The sequence below is a fragment of the Pistacia vera genome, unplaced genomic scaffold (assembly GCF_008641045.1).
Source record: "Pistacia vera cultivar Batoury unplaced genomic scaffold, PisVer_v2 Contig1007, whole genome shotgun sequence".
In the NCBI taxonomy this organism is placed as follows: Eukaryota; Viridiplantae; Streptophyta; class Magnoliopsida; order Sapindales; family Anacardiaceae; genus Pistacia; species Pistacia vera.
In genome coordinates, this window is record NW_022195036.1 from 137,708 (window position 1) to 157,809 (window position 20,102).

At 34.2% G+C, this 20,102-nt stretch overlaps 2 protein-coding genes across 2 annotated transcripts; one reads left to right on the plus strand and one right to left on the minus strand.

Annotated features, from left to right (window-relative positions):
- Window positions 1-6,828: 6,828 nt before the first annotated feature.
- Window positions 6,829-12,383, plus strand: LOC116144838 (bromodomain-containing protein 4-like). Its single transcript, XM_031430291.1, has 8 exons — window positions 6,829-6,940; window positions 7,573-8,214; window positions 8,350-8,427; window positions 9,033-9,276; window positions 9,539-9,638; window positions 10,195-10,318; window positions 11,076-11,471; window positions 12,006-12,383. The coding sequence occupies exons 2-8, from the start codon at window positions 7,615-7,617 to the stop codon at window positions 12,201-12,203; spliced, it is 1,740 nt and encodes a 579-aa protein (XP_031286151.1). The 5' UTR covers window positions 6,829-6,940; window positions 7,573-7,614; the 3' UTR covers window positions 12,204-12,383.
- A 719-nt stretch (window positions 12,384-13,102) lies between these two features.
- LOC116144508 (tRNA pseudouridine synthase A-like) lies at window positions 13,103-19,219 on the minus strand. The gene is made up of 10 exons (XM_031429984.1): window positions 18,842-19,219; window positions 17,752-17,808; window positions 16,682-16,759; window positions 15,717-15,770; window positions 15,512-15,591; window positions 15,054-15,153; window positions 14,907-14,969; window positions 13,908-14,189; window positions 13,652-13,712; window positions 13,103-13,537 (listed from the first exon to the last, which is right to left on the minus strand). The coding sequence occupies exons 1-10, from the start codon at window positions 19,115-19,117 to the stop codon at window positions 13,431-13,433; spliced, it is 1,158 nt and encodes a 385-aa protein (XP_031285844.1). The 5' UTR covers window positions 19,118-19,219; the 3' UTR covers window positions 13,103-13,430.
- Between the last annotated feature and the right edge of the window lie 883 nt (window positions 19,220-20,102).

Here is a 20,102-nt window from a genome sequence, read left to right on the forward strand (position 1 = left end):
GACTCAACTCGCTCGATAATAGTTTTAACATTTTGAGCCGGCTCGCCAAATAATTCTGTTTTTTTTTTTAATTCAATTAAAAAAAAAATTCTGGGCAGCAACTGCACGTCTGATTGTCTGCTAGCTTTTAATTCAATTTTTTTTTTAATTCAATTTTTTTTTTAAGATCAGACGAAGAATATGTCTGCCATGGCCGATGATGATTCTTCAACTTCGTTAGGATTCATAGTAACTCCCATACTTATTTTAATGGTGTGGTGTGGGCCGTGTGGCCAAATCAGATAAAAAGCAAACAAGTTTAACTTGTTTTTGCTTTTTTGGTGAATGACGAGGCCATTTGATTCCTTCATCTGTAACTTCAACCTTTATAAACTCGACACACCTTCTAACAAACAAACCCCAAACAAACAACCATCGAAGATGATGAAGATCCGACGAAGAAACCCCCTACTCATCGATTAAAGTCTGACGAAAATCCCACAAAGATGATGACGATCCGATGAAGATGATGACGATCTGACGAAGATGACAAAGCTCGGACGAAGATGACGAAGATCCGACGAAGCTCGGACGAAGATGACGAAGTTTCGACGAAGTTTCGACGAAGATCCAACTAAGATCAGACGACGATGATGAAGATCCCGCAAAGCTGACGAAGATCTGACAAAGATGAACAATATCCCATGAAAATGCGAAACATATTTGGCTGAAGATGAACAAAATCGTTAGTTTGGGTCTTTGGGAGGAGTTTGATTCAAACTTTGATGGCAAGGGTTCTACTGGTGAAAGATTTCTACGATTGGGGATTTTAATAACAGGGTTATTTTGTTATTTTTTAAAACTTGTATTGCATCATTTTCATTAAATCCCAATAGTTCAGAAATTTTCAAAAAAACCCCTGGTATTTCGAGCCAAGCTCGGCTCGCGAGCCTAACGAGCCGAGCCTAGCATGGCTCGAACTCGGCTCGTTATCAGACGAACCGAGCCGTTAACGAGCCGGCTCGCGAGCGGCTCGGTTCGTTAAACAGCCCTAGCCCCGCCCCGCACCCCCCCCCCCCCCCAGCCAAAAAAAAAAAAAAAAACTATTTCTAAACAAAGGTCTCAGCTGTTTTACTCTTCTTTATTCTCTCTTCCACTTCAGCTTTTGGAAATGCCCCACATTTTAGGCCTGTCATCAAGGCAAATTCCATCATCCCAAAATGCAGTGAATTCCCATCCACCACGAACCACATTTCATTTTTTTTTTTTTTTTTTGCTTTTAACGAAGTGAATTCCCATCCTAGGACGACCTTTCCTAGCCACGGGTAAAGCATTGATAAATGTTCATTAAGGGAAATTAATCTTAAGGGTAGAAGATGAGCAAGTAGAGTTTAATGTTTTTTATGTTAATAAGCGTCCGTCCGACTTAGACACATGCTTTGAGATTAGTGTCATTCATAATATAGTGAATAAAAAATTAGAAGAAAACTACCCTAGTTCACCCCTAGAGAATTGTTTAGTCAACTCTAGGACTATGGAGGTTAACTTTGAGATGGTAGATGAACAATGATTAAAACCCTATGTGAATGGTGAAATTAAGGATATGAGGGCTTGGATTCTCCTAGATGATCCGGATTGAAGAACATGAAAAGTCAAGCTTACGACTTTAACGAAATGCTTTTGGGAGGCAACCCAAGCTTTTTATTTTTATTTTTCTTTTATTGATTAGTGTGTTATTTTTGCAGGTGCTAATTTTCAAGTATCTTTAATTTTTTTTCTGTTTTGTGTAAATCATTTTGATGTTGTGGTTGTTTCTCTAAATTCATAAATTTAACACGTGATGTGTGTTTCTGATGAGGTGTACTGCAAGTTTCTTTGTTTTGACAAAATTAAAAGACAACAATGGAATGAAACGAGTTGGTGATCGAATTGTCATGCATATTCGCACTTCACTATTGCAAAAAGGGGTAACTTTTCTTTTTCTTTTTTTTCCTTTCGTTTATATTTGTACATTGGGGACAATGTAGATTTTAGGTAGGGGGTAAGGGAAGTTTCTTCCCAAAGACTTTGAATTTATGGATTTATAAGAATTTTTTTTATTTTTTTTATTTTTGTGTTATGTTTTGAATTTTGGTTTTATTCTTGGATTAATTTATATGTCTATGATAGGAATGTGATTGCAATAACATGTAACAAATGGGAGACATTAATTTTTGCCTTTAATTACGGATGATTGTAAATGTTAAATGACATTTAATTTGAGACCCTGGTGATTTGTTGATTGAAAGTGGTTAAGTTTACCTACTTAGAGACGTTTTATGTGTGAATTTTCTATGAACATTTTTGCAATCTAAACAAACTCTAGAACTCATTTGACAACCACTCGAGGTGAAATCCTAGAGTTCACATCACTTAGGAAATGATTTAGGCTATTTTTAGACCGATTGAGCCTTTCAAGCCGACCTTTTCTTATTATCATCGCTAGTTAACCCTTTGAGCTTTTAAACACTATTGTTTTTCTTTATTTGAACTCAATTTTTACCTCCTACCCTGATTATGAGCCTAAAACACAATCTTACCCATTTTATCCTTAAGAGACTTAATTGTTATTCAAGCTTAGTACGAGTATTGGTGAGGAAGTATAATTTTGCCACAACCCAGGTTTATGCGAAGAAATTGGTTGGGGGTTGTGGAGTGCTTGTAAGATCAGTGGAGTTGTGTGTGCGTTTTCTACTTTCTTCTTATTATTGTTGAAAAAAAAAATGAAGAAAAAAAAAGAGGAAAAAAAAAGAGGAAAAAAAAAAAGAAAAAAAAAAGAGAAAGAAAAGAAAAGTGGGCATTGAAAAGCATTGTGAAGATTTGGAATTATGCAAATGAGTTTATATTACTGTCGAAAAGAAAGAGCTCAATAAAGGTTGGGAAACTACTAAGTGAAAAAGGGGAGTGTTTTTGTATGATAGTAATAAGAATGAATGAAAATTAAGTCTCTTAATTTGATTTTTGTTAATTTCCCTTTTCGTTTCTTCATGAACTCATACCTTAGCCTAACGTTACAACCTTTACAAAGACCTATTGATCCAAGGTAATGTGAAATTCTACATTGGTAGAGAGTGGTTTGAAAAGTGAGCCTATGGAGTTTGATTCCATGATTCACATATAAGTCATAACTCGAATACTAAGATAAAAATCTTGTTCATGAATGTTATGCATAAAACCATTTGGGTTCGTAGATTAATGGTTTGTGGTTGTATGGATGTTTTTGGGTTGATAACGAAAATGGAATTGACGTTTGCATTGTCTGTGAGTTTAGGTGATTTTTAATTATTCTATTTGTTTTGTGTATATGCTATTTTTGAGACACCTTTATGAATTGATCCAAGAATTTTTGTTAGTTTTTGCTCTTTTTATGTTTATTTTTATTTTTGGAGTTTAGGTTAAGTTTAGTATGGATGTTTGTGGGTATCATCGTTCGAAACCCTCACGAGACTACAACTCGTCCAACTAGGGCTGCTTAGGGGTTTAAAAGCTTGTTACATACGCTAAATGTAATCGTGTCAATCTAAGAAAGTGATTTATGATAGTTTAGATATAGGTTTTCATTGGTTGTTTTATTTTCAAGCTTAGAGATTTATTTTATCGTTTAGTTTACTAGAGACTAACAAAAAGCTAGTTGGGGGTTGTGATAAGAGCTTGAAAGTATATATTTTGTTAGTTATTTAATTGGATTTTTTATGGAAAAATGTGTTTAAATTGTAAAATTTGAATTAATTCTTTCATAAATACCTTTTATGGGATCACAGGTGTATTTTGAGTATTTTCAGGTTCAAACTAATAATTGAAGGAAAAAGAATGATGTCGATAGAATTCGTGACAAGTAGGAACAAACAGTGCAAAAATTGGAGTTGAAATGAGAAAGTTGTGACGCGTCGAAGATACAATGTAAAATCTGAAATCCTTCAAGATGAGCATGCTTCAATGTTTGTATTATAACTTGAGCTGTAGAAATTGGAATTCAACGATTCTTGTGGTGTTGGAAAGATTATTTAGAGAGCTACAAAGTTTATGTTGATGACTTTACCAAATTCTGAAGATCATAGACTCGTGGGATAGAAAGAACGATTGCTGCAGCGACTGTTTCTTATTGCCGCAGCGATGGGTCACGGGCCTGTTTAGGTTATTATATTCTCCTAGTCTGAATCTGAATGGGTGAAGGCATTTAATTATTTCCTAAGTAACCTCCGAACCCTAGCACTATAAATAAGAGTCTTTAATCAGTTTTTAGTGGAGGAGAGAAGGAGAAAGGACGGCTACTATTTTTGGAGATCGGACTTCTTGCAGTTCTCATTCGCCAATTAGAGAAGTTTTTCTATTCTTCTTTCTTGAACTCATGTTATTGAATACAATGGTTGTTTTTATTACTGCAATTATGAACTAAATCCCTTTTCTAGGGCTAAAGATGTCGCCCAATTTGTGAATATGTGTTGACTTTATTTTTTTAATTCTAATTGAGCATTAATTCTAAGTTTTTATTATTGTGTGTAATGCTTTCAATTCTTAAGGATCTGATGGTTGAATGATATCATGGGTTGGGTTGGGTTAAGATCGAGAGATGAAACCTAATTTGTCTAAGGTGATAAAACCATAGATTGAGCGAATGCTAGAGATAGATTACCGTGATCTATGAGACTCTGGTAATTTCTATAGAACTTAATAATCTCTTAGCTTCTAAATCCAACTTAGAGATGTTTTGGGTTGTTGCTTAAGGGTTAATTCGCTAATTGTTCGAGAGAAAGTTAGTGGAATATCAGGGAATTTGACCTTTAGAATAAGCTTTATTAGGTTAGCAATAATTGTCAACGCATAAGATTAAATTGGTGTGAAATATGTGCCATAGGTTTAGTCATATTGATTTGTTTACCATAGTATTAATAAAATTTTGCTTTTGTTTAGTTTTTTTTCTTTTTTATTAAACTCATTCTTAAAATTCTATTTCATCAAATAGCAACAAAATAGACTAGTTTGGTACTTTATAGGTAATTCTCTTGGGATTCGACACTCGTTTACTCGAGCTTTATTACTTGTCCGATTTTGTACACTTGCGAATAGCCTATCAATTTTTATTTGGACTGAGGCAATTTCTCAATGTAGGCTGGAGGAAAGAGTTCTCATGAGGCATCATCGCGAAAAGATGATCATATCTCATCTGGAATCGTCTGATTTTTCTCAAAAAAGATTTTCTGTATTGACTTAATCTCAAGAGAATAGTCAAACATATTATGGACATGACAGCCTTAGAAGAGAGGCATCTTCAACAAAAATTTCAGAGGATATAACGAATTATTCAACGTTAAAGTGATTAGAAGAGACTTATCAAGTGCTACCCATGGCAAATTGAGTATCTACAGAAACAGACCTCGTTTTGAGACATCAAGCCTCATAATGCATACTTGTTTGGGAGAAAAATATGGATGATGGTAAGCAGCTATCTCATATCAAATGAGTACTATGCGAGCGCCTTACAAAGGGATGGGGGGAGATGATCTTCAGGCAGCCTCTTAAAAGGCTGTCAAATAAATTTGAAAAATGCTATCCTTACAAAGACAATACAAAGAGAGCTACAAAGTGACATCACCAGGAAGGAAAAAACAAAGAAAAAACGGAAAAAGAGGGAGAGAGAGAGAGAGAAATCATGAAGATGAAGGGTGGAAATTGTCTTTGTATGGTCTCTTTGTTTTTGTCTTTGTAAGAGTAGTATTGCTCAATAAATTTATAATGAGAAGTAATACAGGCAATAAACATGAGATGCTATTGTATTAGTCGGTTTTCTCTTGACCGGCTCAAAAACTAACAGTAGAGTAAGTGTTTGCACACTATGGCAAAACTCTGGACCTAAGATTAATTTTTTAAATGTCAGGGGTACTAATGGATTTAATCCTATTTGTAGAAAGCTTATTAATATTTTATATAAGGTTTTATGACAATATTTTAAGGGGTTTTTATAATTTTATAGAGGTATCTAATGCTTTTGAAATTCGTTACGGCATTTGAGAGTTATCTATCTCTTAGACTAATAAAATTTATCCTATGATTGACAGGATTTATGACGTAGTGATATTGAATTTATTGTGGTGGATGAGATGGATTGAAATTAAAAAAGTAATCAATAATCATAAAATATTAAATAAATGAATTTGAATGAAAAGAACTAACAATGATAAAAGAATGACCTTAGACCATTTATTTTCATGTATATGGACAAAAACCCAAATCAATAATATTATATTCACAAACATTTTTTATTAATTTTTTCTCACAAATACGATATGTCAACTCATAATTGGTCAGTTCGTAATTTGTCTCGTTTGCTCAAAATAGGTCCTGTCAAATCAAATGCGAACTTACTAATTGAAAGTTATCACGTTAACGTTTGTGAGAAAAAGTTATAAGAAATTTTTATCAACTTATCATTATTCATTCCAAATATTACATTCACATTAAATAAAACAATGTATTCAATTCATTTGGTTCATTATTTGATGATTTTTAGAATATTATTTAAAAAAATTAAGTTATTTTTACAAGAAATGTAATTATTAATATTTTATGAGATGAATAAAGTAGAATAAAATTTTTAGAATATTAAAATAAATATATTTTTGAGTTTTTAAGATATAATAATAGAATTATGATATAATAGTATAATGGGATAGGGATATAATATTGAAATAAAAGCAGTAAGATTCTGATTCCAATACTTAAACAAAAACGATGTCGTTACTCCAATGAAGCCTGATATAATTTATAAGAAGCTTCGAATATTCAAAAATTTCTTATAATAATTTTTATTAATATTGTTTTCATCTTTCATCGTACTCCCCGAAACCTATAAAAACAAAAAAAAAAAAAAACAAATAAATCTCACTAACTTCGCTAACTTTGTCTCTTCGGATTCATTAACGAGGTAAAAGCCCAACATTATATCTTTGTCTTAATATTATTTAATTTAATCTAATTTCTTGTATTTATGATTTTTTTAGCTTAATTTGTTTAGTTTTTTCGAAGTTAAACGCTGCGGTTGCGCTTGATTTCGAAAAGATTGAAACTTTATTTTGGTTTGTTTTTGTGAATGATTTTAGGGTTTTTTTGAAGCTAATCGTTTTCTGGGTTTTCAAGATTTGGGACTTGTTTGTTTATGGGGAATTTAGATTTACGAAATTAGGGTTTTTAGTTGTTTTGGAGAAAAAAGAGTAGGTTTTTAGTGTTACATTTATACGTAAGTTGTGTTTAGTACAATTCAAATGAAGCTTGAATCTCAAGGGTTTTTTTTAATTTTTTTGGGTTGTGTGTGTATTTTTCAATAGGCAGAAATTGCTTGTGAAAGTTAAACTTCAGAGAGTTCAATGGAAAATGTCCGATAAACAAGAAAGTTTACTAGAAAATATTGTTAATTATTATGGAAAATTTGTATCTTGATTTTTATGTGTTCACTAAAAGGGTTAGCTTGTTGATGGCGCATGAATACAAATTAATGGTTTTGTAGTGAGTTTCTTATAGATTTATTTAGTTTGTGTTTCAACTTGTCATTGCTTGCAGTATCCGAGGGGCGAGGATAAACTAATTCGTGGAACTTTAAACATGAAGCGAAAGCGGGGGCACAAAAAAGGAAAATTTAAAGGGGCATCTGCCACAGCTAAAAAGGAGGCAATATCAAATGCTGTTAGTCTCAATAACACAGAACATAATTCTGATAAGGTGGATGAGTATGGAAATGATGAATATGAGTCACCAATGGAGATTAATACACCTTCTTCGACTGGGACTGATCAGCCCCTGAATGTTGCAAATATAAACCCTGATGGGTCAGTTGATAAGACTTTAGGGAAGCCGGTTGGACGTGTGAAAGTGAAGTTGAAGACTCCAAAAATGTTGGATTCTTCTCATAGTGATACTGATAAGAGTAGCTCGCAAATGGGTTTGGAGAGACAATGTGGCATTGTTGACAGAATGGAGGATAGTGCCATGTCATTGGCTGAACTGAAAATGGGTCTTCTGGGGAATACAATGAAGAAAGCTGGGAGCATTAAGATTAAGTCATCAAAGGCTTTGGGTGGTACAAGTGTTGGCAACACTGGCAACAGTGTTGCGACACAAGTTGAGAATTCTTATCAAAAACAACATAAGAGACCTCGTATGGATCCTCAATATGACAGAGAAGAACTAGATGCTGCGTTGATGGTATGTTAAGAAAATTGGAATGGATCTCTGCTGAATATGCTTGACTGTACCATTTTGTGTCTGTGTTTTAAGCTGCAGATTTCTAAATAAAAGATTTACTTTTACTGACTTTTGTCTTTGTTTATTCCTCCACAGGTAATTAAGAAGGTAATGAAAATGGATGCAGCTGAGCCCTTTAATGCCCCTGTGAATCCTGAAGCTTTGGGAATACCTGTAAGTGTTTCTATGTGGAATGCTTTTGGAATCTCTGCCCTTCTGTTCTTGTTATGCTTTAATTAGAGAATTTTCATGTCTAGAGAATTGCCTAGAGAGTTGAAGTTCATGTAATTTTCCTGGTTTTAATGTTGTTGTCTTTTAAGTTGTGTGGATAAATACCTTAAGAGTTAAGGTATATTTATGTGCAAGAATCAATGCTTTTCTTTAGCAATTGTTTCTTAATTATAAACTTCAATCCATGGGGATCTCAACTCATTTCTTCATGTTGGATAAGTTTTAATAATATTCTGCGGAGTTTAAATATTGAATATCACAAGGCTCATATGTTACTCTATGTTGTTTGAATTTATAAGCTAAAAGTACTGGATTACTTAAGGTTTTTGTTATTTATTGGTTAGTGTGTTGTGCCTTACGCTCTAAGTTCTCTCTTATATATGCCTGCTGTGAAGGATTGAGTTTTATTTTTACTTCTTTCTCCTTGTTTTCTCCCCTTCTATACCATGACAATACAACATCTGTGTGTTTTAATATACGTAAATTTTCATTCTAATGAATAAGATTTTCCTACTCTTAATTTAGACTGCAATACTGTTTGGAACCAGGATTATTTTGATGTTATAGATACACCAATGGATTTTGGAACAATATGCACGAGTCTTGAAAGTGGTGATAAGTATATGAATTCAGAAGATGTCTACAAGGATGTACAGTACATCTGGGAGAACTGTAACAAGTATAACAACAAAGGTGACTATATATTGGACCTTATGAAGCGGGTGAAGAAAAATTTTATGAAGTACTGGACAGCAGCTGGGTTATACAGTGAGCAACCAAAGGGAAATAATGGTGAGAGTTTCATGTTTGTACACTTTACTAGTTACTGTAATTTGATTTTCACTACGCTAAATTATGTTTACACATTTTATTGTTGTTTTGCTTAATTTCAGAGGCTAATTGAGTGTTGTTGTGCAAGTATACACATGTATGTAGTGCGGTTTCCTAATAAAATGCATTTATGTATATATGTGCATATGTGTTTATATTGGTTAAAACTGATGGGCTCCATATTCTAGCAGCGGCCTTAGCGTTATTTGTTTTCTCTTGTTAGGTGTTGAAATTATTCAAGTTGAAGATGTTGCCCAGTCCAGTCAAGCTAAAGTACAAGTTAAAGGTAGCCAACCAAAGCAGAAGTCAGGAAAACGTCATGGGTATGTTTGGGCAGATACCCTTTTCTTTCCCAGTGTGGGGAGCGTAATTTGTTTCTTTCTGTTGTTATTGTGATGTCAGTGGAGTGTCTTATGTTGAATTTGTAATGGTAATCAAATTTATGTTATTTATCAAGTTCTGATGTTTGAGCTTCACTAAAGCTAACTTTGGTGAGTTGGTCAATTCGTTTGTTTGACTTTTGATTTCTGATATTTCTTTCTTTTCTTTCATTTCATTGTTTTGCTTGCTACTCAGTATATATTATGGTGAATTCCAGACCTCAATTTTGAGTTTGGATGTGGTCTTATTGTGATCTGGTCTGAGGAACTTCATATTTATTATATTTGTTTAAGATCTGGCTTCACATTAAACTTCTATGATGAGACACTTTATAGATGATAAACGTATGGAATTATAGAGGGAGTTTAATTACCTTAGATACAGGACATAAGTTTTTCCTTTCTTGTACTTTTCTTGCAGTCATTTCATCTTGATAGTTCCTTATTCTTTATAATTCAAGCATTTTTTCTTATCAGTAAACTTTTTATTTATTTGCAGAAGGCGTCATAAACATGATTGTTTATGTGCTATATGTGTTCTAAAGCGCCGCAAAAGGGAGCGTGAGGAGAGTGCTCGAATTGCTAACCGTCAAATTGGAGTTGTTGATGTTCAAGAGGTAATGCAATAGATACAATTATTATTATTATTTTAAGTAAAGATTCCATATGCCTTCTATTGATAAATAACTGAAATTTTTACCTTACATTCTTGCAAGTCCAATGTGTGGTAAATGTGTATTGTCTTTTTTTTTTTTTTTTTTTTTTTTTTGTTTGTGTGATACATTTCAATAAATTTGCAAGCCTGTGAGTTTGATATTGGGTGCGGCCATATAGGAGAAAAGAATTATGTGATAAGTTGACCGAATTTGACTATGTTTGTCCATTTACTGGGGTGTTGAAGTCATTGCTTCTCATGGCAATTTTCTTTCTTTGGAAAAGACATATGTTATGAAGGCAGCCATATTTAGCGGCGAGATTTTTCATTGGATCATTGATCATGAAGTAAATTTGCTGACCCCAAGGTTGTTGAGGATATGTTTTGCCTGTCTGTTTTCTATTATTATTATTTTGGTCCCTGCCAAGTGCAATGATACTTCTTTGTCCCTTTCATGGTAAATTTTTTGTTCTTAAAAATAGAACCAAGTATTCTTATGTAAATACCATTGTGTTAACAACTAATGGGCTACTAATTTGCTTTATAATTGATACATAAGAAAAGGCTGCCTAGAATCAACAATAGATCATAATTTATATATTTGAAAGCTCAAAATTGTCAAAGATAACGCACTCTGTTTTTTGCTTTTCTGATCCTCCTTTCTTCCATTGTATAGAGAAACAAGTAATTGAACATGTTCTAAATGAATTTTTTTTTTTTTTTTATCTTCTCCTGTAGAAAGTCCTGGTGGTGAGGATTCATCATCAGATTCAGGTGAATCACAGGACCCTGATGCAGATACTGAGGTTGAAGGGAAAAGAGAGGAGATGAAAATGGAGAGTACAAAACCTCAGTATAGCCATATAGATGGGAAGCATGAGGCAGATGAGGAGGAAGAGGAAGAGGACGAGGAGGATGAAGAAGAAGAGGATGGAGAAGAAGAAGACGAAGACGAAGAAGCGAATGAGACGGAGATTCAGAAGAAAGGTGAGGGTGAAGTCTCAAGAGAGTCTATCAGACAATCTGAACCAGGAAGAGCAGAGAAGCTTGGAACAGGAGTCCAAACTCATTCCCGGGGGCATGAGGAGGAACCTGTGGCAGTTAAGCAGAAAACAGATAAGGTACATAAGTTTTTTTTTATGAATGGCATTGCAGATACAATCTTTTACTCAAATAAACGAACAGTGATGAAAGACCTATTTTGATACCATTTTAATATTTGTTGGCTTAGTACAAAGAGGCAAAGAGGATTAAAGTAATGGAGGCCTGCCAATTTTTGGTACTCAGCATGCCTGGGGTTCATTGCAGTCTCTTGTTTTATCATAGTAAACATGCTCTTGATATGAAAAATGAATTATGGCTTCAATTGGAGAGCTGCACTGGCTGGTCCCCCTGCCGTTTGTCATTATAATATATGTTATATAAATTGTCATTATTGGTATAGATACCCCATAAATTTTAGAACTTAAAACAATTGTTGTCCTCTACGGTCTATCACATGACACCAGCTGATAGAAAAGGCATATAAACATTGACATATTATGCTTGAAGGTGCTTTATTTTCCTTTTAGTTTTTATTGTGTATTATACTATGCCATTTCGGTTAATTTGATGACATGAATGTTATCTGACTTCTTGGTTTGATTAAATTATAGAAGTCACAAGAACGAGAAGGAAAAGCTAAGCTGTACAGTAACTTCCAATTCGAAAGTCCCATGCTTTTGAATTTATGTGGAATTCTCTTCCCCAACAGTCAAAAATCAGTTTGGAATGGACCTCACTCCCTGGTTCAGCGTCAGGATTCTACTCATAATAATTCCATTCATGCAGCTATCGAGTCTTTAATGAAGTAAGTCCTTTAATTGTTTGTAAGCACTTTTTATAAGATTAGGCAAATGTGACTGTTCTCGCAATTTTGTCGGGTTTATTATTGTCAAACATGTACCACAGTACAACTTCTTATTCAAAGTTCTATTATATGGTTTCAATGCCAGTATATGAGTGCAGTGTTCTGGTAGCAAGTAATATTTGTACTGCAAATTAAACAGATAGTGATTATTGGCTTTGGAGGTGATTCAACAAATCTGAAGTTCCACTTCCACCACAGACCTTCGGGTTGAAAATGTCGGCTCTATGCGACTCAAGCGGCCACTGTAACATTTTACTATGCTCTCTTGCAAAATGCTAGCTGCGTCTTGAGCTTTTGAGCTCTTTACTATGCTCTCTTGCAGAATGCTAACTGCGTCTTGAGCTTCTGAACTCTGGTAACAATATATCAGCAACATGGGTGATGCATCTTACGCCTCTCTTCGAAATCATTTCTTCTCCGAACAAGTTCTTTGAAGCCATGGCCAAACAACTGAAATTGATCTTTTTCAACGATTTGCACAAAGCTCCACTTTGGTCAGCTTCATTTATTTGTATCAATTTGATTGTACTTTACACTTAATCTCCTTATAATTATGAGTAGTATCTAGTATATCTGAGGGTACTGGTTAGTTTAATTTGTGAGATCTTCTGTAATTGTATAAAGATTCTGGGATTAAATTCAGTTTAGAAAGATTAGGCGAGTTTGCGATCCTTTATTCAGAATACATCCTTTGATGATAATTATGTCAAAGACCTTGTAATTTTGATTAAATTCTAGAGATTTTATGGTCAAGAAATATCATCATACATCTCTTACGGTCTTACCATTAATCTATGATGAAAAATGGAGTATCAATTGATTCTTGAAGTTATAGACAAGGCATTTTCTCAAAAGAAAACTGCAATTACTGATCATAAACCCAAGGGACTGAGTAAAAACACTCGAGGCTAGAGTCATTAAGAAAAACAGCATATGCCTGAAATAGTTACAAAACTGTCAAAAATTTGATATGATGTAATTTTTGCTCTTTAATTCCATCCCCAGGGAGAAAACCTGAAAGGCTCAATGCAACCGAAGGGTCAATGTATTTTTGCGCTGAAGACCTGTGCCAGAATTGCATTATCTGATGAGCACATGATAAATAATCGCTTTGAACGGCAGACTTATACCAGTGAATGAAATCTGAAATGTCTTTGAACTTATAATTTCTTTAGTTTTCTTGTGGAAGATCGTACTTCACATGTCCAAGGTAGAGACCACATGCAGGGGCCATGGCACTTGCAGCAGTCACCGTCCTCGCATTTAGGATTCTTTCAACTGATACAGTTTTTCATAGAATAAGAAAAAAAAGTTAGTTCAAAATGAGACTATGATATACGATTTTTTTCTTGATCAACATAAATATACAAGATAATAAAGAGGTAGCCTCACCATCAGAAACAGAAAGATCTCCAGTTCCAACGGATTTTAGTATCCCAACCATCAGCCTAACCTGTAGAAAAGAGACAAAAACTTGGAGTTTGGAACTGTTCAACTAGTGACCAGGGAAAATTTTGCTATAATGTCATGATACTAATGGAACACAGGAAAATGTAATCATGTAAACTACGTGATTATAATAGTGATAAAAAATAAGATAAAATCAAATAAGCTGGCAAAAGTAGGCATGGAAAAGTGTAATCCCAACCTGGTGGTAGAGAAAAGAGCGGGCACGCACTTTAACCAAATAGTTATGATGCCTTCTCCTTATGCCAAATTCCAAATTACTTCCACCATTGGATGTCCCTAATATATCGCTGTTGGAAATAGAACTAACAGGAAGGAAAGTTGCAGAACTGATGGAGTCACTTGCACAGGAATCTTCCCTTTTCATATTGTTTTGTTCCCTCTCCATATTGGAAGGAAAATATGGAGTTGAAATCACCTCGTTAATATGAAGCTCGTCTATTGTTCTGATTGGCGAGTTCGCCTACAAATAATCAAGTAAAGGCTTTACATATCCTGTTAGCTCAAGAAACCATATGTTCAAGTATTGTTGCAAGCACCAGTGTTCAAAATAAATAAGGGAAATTGGAAGCAAAGAAAACAAAAGAGATGGCAGAGTTTAGCCACATTACTCATGGTACATATAAAGCTGCATTTCAAGTCCGCTGAAAAAAAAAAAAAAAGGCGTTTCATTTTGTTCGTCATCTTTGAAAAATTCAATTGTCCAGCTCTGGAAGTGGATAATACAATAGTCATTGCTCCCACCGACTGAAAGAAGAAAGTAGTCTCAAGTCCAAACTCTTCACACTAAGCTAAGAGTACATGTAATCAAGTTATATATTGGTTGGCTCAAATTTCTGAGGTACCAATATTGTGAGTAGCACACTTGTTACTGGAAGTACACTTTCAATAAGCAGGTCTCACACTCAAAATGAAACTCATCTGAGTCAAAAAAAGATAAATAAAATGTTCTATTTTAGTCTCATTTTCATGTTGCTTAGGTTGAACTTATGATGGTTTAATCCTCGCAAGATTTTACAAGTCAGAGGTAAAAGTGATTTTCAGGTTTGCTAGTATGGTCTAGCTGGCTACGAGATGAGAAAAATAAACAACCAAGTGTCTATAGAATTGGTATCAAATGAACACCAAACAGATACAAAAGAATAAATTTAAAGCTACCTAATAAGGGTTGAGAAACAACCTGGCAGCCAGATGCCCTAAAGGAACTGAAATCATGACACCCAAGAAGAACTTTGCATGCTTCCTGCATTATTCTAAATTAACCAAATTGTGTTTTCAGGTAAACCGAAGATTAAATAAATTTCTGTACGCATAATGGTCAACAAACCTGCATAGCATGAAGATCTAGCTCCTCAGGCACATGCCATGCCCGGTCTTTCTCAAAAATAGACAAAGGCTCTGGCCCAGACAATAACCGATAAAAGTACCTAAAGCAATTTTCACCACAAATTTAAGAAATGTACTCTCTAACATTATTTATATAATCATGTCAAAACATAGATCAGCAGTTAAGGAAGGTGGCTATTTGGCAACATATATCTAAAATCTCATTTTGAGACAATGGTGGTAACCAAAAAAGGAAATACAACAAAAAGGAGGAAGCAGCCAAAACCACCCCAATAGTGTCAAAATCCTCTGTTATAGATCACTCTTTTTAATCTAGCCTCCGATTCATATCATTATATCAGAGATAAACATATATATAAATCAATATGAGGATGTAATTTCTACAAACAACTTTTCAGAAAAGAAACACAAAAATAACTTTAATTCAGGAATACTTACATTCGCTCTTGAGCTTTAAATCTTGCATGAAAGTCAGGTGGAATACATCGAACATCAGTCACCATAATATCACCTTCACGCTTACAATAGAAAAAAAAACCAAAAATTTGTCAGATCTAGGTGGTATTATGAACTGACAATAGATAGGGAACCAGCCACAATTTTATCCTTAATCTAAAACTTCTAGGATCATAAGAATACACACCTGTAAGAAATGGTTCAGAGCTTTTTTAACCACAGTAGGTTCATGAGGTGGTAACTGCATTTTAAAGGAGATGAAAATAATGATTTGAGAACCATATAAAAAGCAGAGAGGAACAATGACAGTTTAAGATTATTTTGCAATCAGTAGGTAAATCAGTATTTTTACAGACATAGGATGTTTAGGTATTTGCTTAAGAGTTTAGTCAACTTAATTCTTATTTTCTTTTGTTACAGACTTCATTAGTAAATAGTAATATTCACAGTGATTTGTATTGAACAAGGTACAAATCTTTTATATCATTTCACTGTGAGTCTTCATTGGCTGAAATGTCCAAAACAGGTTCATTTCCATTAGTATGAAATAAATAACATATAAAAAGGCAATAGTAAGATTGTGATAGTCCAGCACACACTAAATTCTCCACCTTTCTTCTCTCTCTAACCAAAACCCTAACATAGTCTCCTACAATTTACCATATTCCTTCAAATAACAATCAAATTACATCTCATTTGAAGGTAAAGTAGAAGAGGAAACCATTTTTGTCATTTAAACTGCTTCATAGAGACACAATTGTCTATTTTAATGGATTTACCAAAACCATATTATTTGTAAAATAGAAAATTTATTCACTGGTCTTTCAGAAAGAATACAATCCAAGTACATTTTTCACAAGTAATACGCATTTGATATTGACAAACAAATTATTAAAGTCGTTAGATTAAAGCATTTAATCACTGAGATTGTATTTGAATTATGTACCTTTCAAAGTACATCAAATGTGCAAGTTGTATTGAATCTCAACCATCAAAAGTGCTAAAAACTAATTGCCTAAATAATTTGTGTAAAAAATGTGATATATATACAATAACTTTTTGGTAAGACTAAAAAAATAGTAAATTGAGCAGCACAAGTTAAAAATGTAAACATCAAAGAAGGAAAAGAATAGTAATTCATAGGCAACATACCACTTCACCAGGCTTCCTTTTGCTAATGCGTTCCACATCTACATGGCAAACATTTGATAAGGCATGTACCCCTGTATCCTATAGGAACAAGAATCAAAAAATTGTTTTCATGCATGTCTCAAAGATTTAGGGTGATATTTGTCTATAGCATTTTTGTGCCATGTGCAAATGGTGTTTCTGCTACATGCTATTTATCTCTAAAAAGAAATAAAATATTGTTAGTCTTCTTGCCTAAAAAACATGCTCAATATCATGTAGCAATTAGTTTTGTGTGACGAGAAAAGTCGCAGAGACTTTCCAGGGTACACAAGTTCGATAACAAGTTCAAATTAGTTGAATTTATGGTTTAAGGGCATTACAAATTACAAGCAGTTTTCTCATTGGTACCATCCAACAGTTAAAAGTCTGGCAATCTACTTTTAAGCTTTTAAGGCACTTCTTCCTTTTACTTTTATAGGTTGCAACTCTCTAACGTCCTCAAAGTCTTGCATACATGCATGCATTTCCATTTAGCCTTTTGAACTTTTCTACAATCACCAATCACTAATTAAGTGAAAGTAATGCATCAATTATGAAACCTTAGAAGAACAGAAAATGAGAGAAACGATGAATCAACTTCGCCGGGGGGGGGTTTGGGTGATGGGGAGGATAAGTTCTTGAATTTGAATATTCTTCAAAAAAACCATGTTAGACTTGATTAATGATAAAGTAAGATAAGATGAAAATAAGGAAGAAAAAGTGAGACGAACAAGTGAGAAATGAGCAGCTAATATGAATTTAAGATATTCTTCATCAACCAATTGGACTTGATTATATATGAGATATAATCATATACCACCAATGTGAAGAGGAAAGTTGTCATTGAATTAAGAAATTGTGTCATATGCGCAATCAATTGCATACAAAATGTTTACATTGCAAATCGCATTCAAATTTATGATAAGTATCACTAATCTTGCTCAAACACTCGTATATCTCAAAATCTACTGAACCAAAAGCATACCATTATATCATAAACCCAATCAAATAAAGCATCAAAATAATAGCTTTAAAGCAAGCTCTATACTTACAGTTCGACTGGAGATAGAAACTGAAACTGGCTGCCCAATAAATTTATGAAATGCCTCCTAATCAGACAAAACTAAATCTATTATAATCAAATCTTTAAAAGAAAAACAAAACCAAAAAAACACTATAGATGCATATGTTATGAGCACTCTATGGTGTACTTCACCTTCTCCAAGGAATGACACAGAACCCAAATGCAAATCCTGAGATTCTACTCCCAGTAGCATAGTAATTCAGTATGCAATATCCTGGCTGGTAATATTCCTGGAACATTGCTTTTATCTTTAAAATGCAACATAAGCCTTATAACAATTGTAGGATAAAACATCATACCAGTTTCAGATTGATCTTGCTTTGAAATATTAGGTAAGGTTATAAGTCAAATCATTCACAAAAGAAACGATAATACCAACCCACCCAATACAATTACCACATCAATATTTTAGTTACAGGTAACAATGTTTAGGTTCAATGTAATACCTATAGAATAAAAAATGGTTACATATATTAGTAAATAAAAAATCATTTATAATAACTTCAACAGATTTTCAAGCAACTAATTTCTCGTTCCATGTAACTAAAATATCAGTACAGTAACATTTACCAAGCAAGATACTGCATCAGACCCCTAAAAGAAGGGATTTATACCATACTAGTTCCGGCAAAGTTACTGGATTGATGTTTAGGCTACAACTACAGATATTTTGGTTACATATAGCAATACTTATTACCACATCAATTGTCAATATATATAACTATTTTATATTCTACCGTACACGAAACCAAAACTGTTACTTATAACCAAAATATTGGGCCGGTAATATTACCAAATTGGCACATACTATCATCCCAAAAGAAAATCATTATGGGAAAAAATTATACCAAAAGGGATGAACTAGGCCAGTAACATTACCGGCCTGGTATTAGATTTTGCATGCTGTAGCAACTCCCTCTAATTCAATACAACAAAACAATTCAATTTTTTTTTTTTTTTCATTTTTCACTTAACTGACCCAATTGATTTAACCTAAACAAAAAAGTTCAAAATTTTTTCATTTCTTAGCAACCAAACAGAGAGGTCTAATAAACTACCTCAAGAACGTCAACCACCGTACGGCGATTGAGCTGCTTCTGGGACCCAGAGAACCGGGTCCCCAAATATTCAATAGCCACCAAGTAGCGTTGAAGTTTACCGCTTTGGTTCATGGCTTTTGCAATTTTTGTTTCTTCTACTTCTTCTTTTTCTTCTTCTGGGTTTTGTTCTGTGTTGTTGTTGTTGGTCTGATCTTCCACGGTTTTTGGGATCTTTAGAGCCCTTTGAGAAGATTCAGGAGTGGTGTCAAGAGAATGCTTTGGATTTTCTGTCATTGAGCTTCTTTTCTTTCACTTCATCGCCCTCCAAACAGACCTTAATAGTGAGGAACCGAGGGTTTTCTGAGGGTTCTCTTTTGTGTCTTCAACGTTGGCGCTTTAAAGGGTTTTACAAAAGATTAAAAGTTCAAAGAAATAAATTACATGATCATAATTTTCTAATATTTTTTTAGTGCTTGTCATGATGTCATCTACATTTAAAATTAATTGAAAAAAAAAAACTTCATTAAAAAGTGTATATATAATAATAACTATGTATAACATTGTTTTAAAACCTGCCCGGCCTGACCGGTTGAACTAGTTTAACCGGGACCCGGTAGCTTCAACAGACCGAGTTTAACTTTTTCGATTCACCCCAAAACCCTAAGATTTGGGAGGATGATCGGCAAATAATCGACAGCCGGAAGGTTAGGGCTTTTGAAGACTAAGTTTCGGTGAATACAATGGTGGTGACGGCATTGATTTCCAGTGAGTAAATTGACCGGAAATTAAACAAACCTAGCAGCGGCAACAATGGGATTTTTCCGATGATTGGCGAGGCTAACGGGGGTGGGGTGAGGTGGGTTTTGGTCGGGAGGAACAGGGGAGTAATTCTTGGGTGATGGGGAGGTTTGTCGACCCCGGCGTGGATAAGATCTGGCGTGGAATACCCACGCTGATGTCTGTGAGATCTGACCAAAATAGAACCTATTTCGACCAGATCTTGGGTAGATTTTAATGGAAATGGGCTCAGGGGATGATTGGGGTTGCATCTGGGGTGTCGTCGCTGCCGATCAGTCGCCAGTCGATTTTCATTTGGGGTGTGTTTGATAAAGTTTAAACATGTAGGGACTTGCAGGTGATTTTTAGGGGTGTATTTGTTGAGTTTTAAAATTTTTTGTCAACCAGTCAACCCGGGACCCGAAACTTGCCGGGTTTCACCTCGGGTTGGGTTTTAAAACATTGATGTATAATACAAAAAATTTTAATCTCAAGTAAGTTA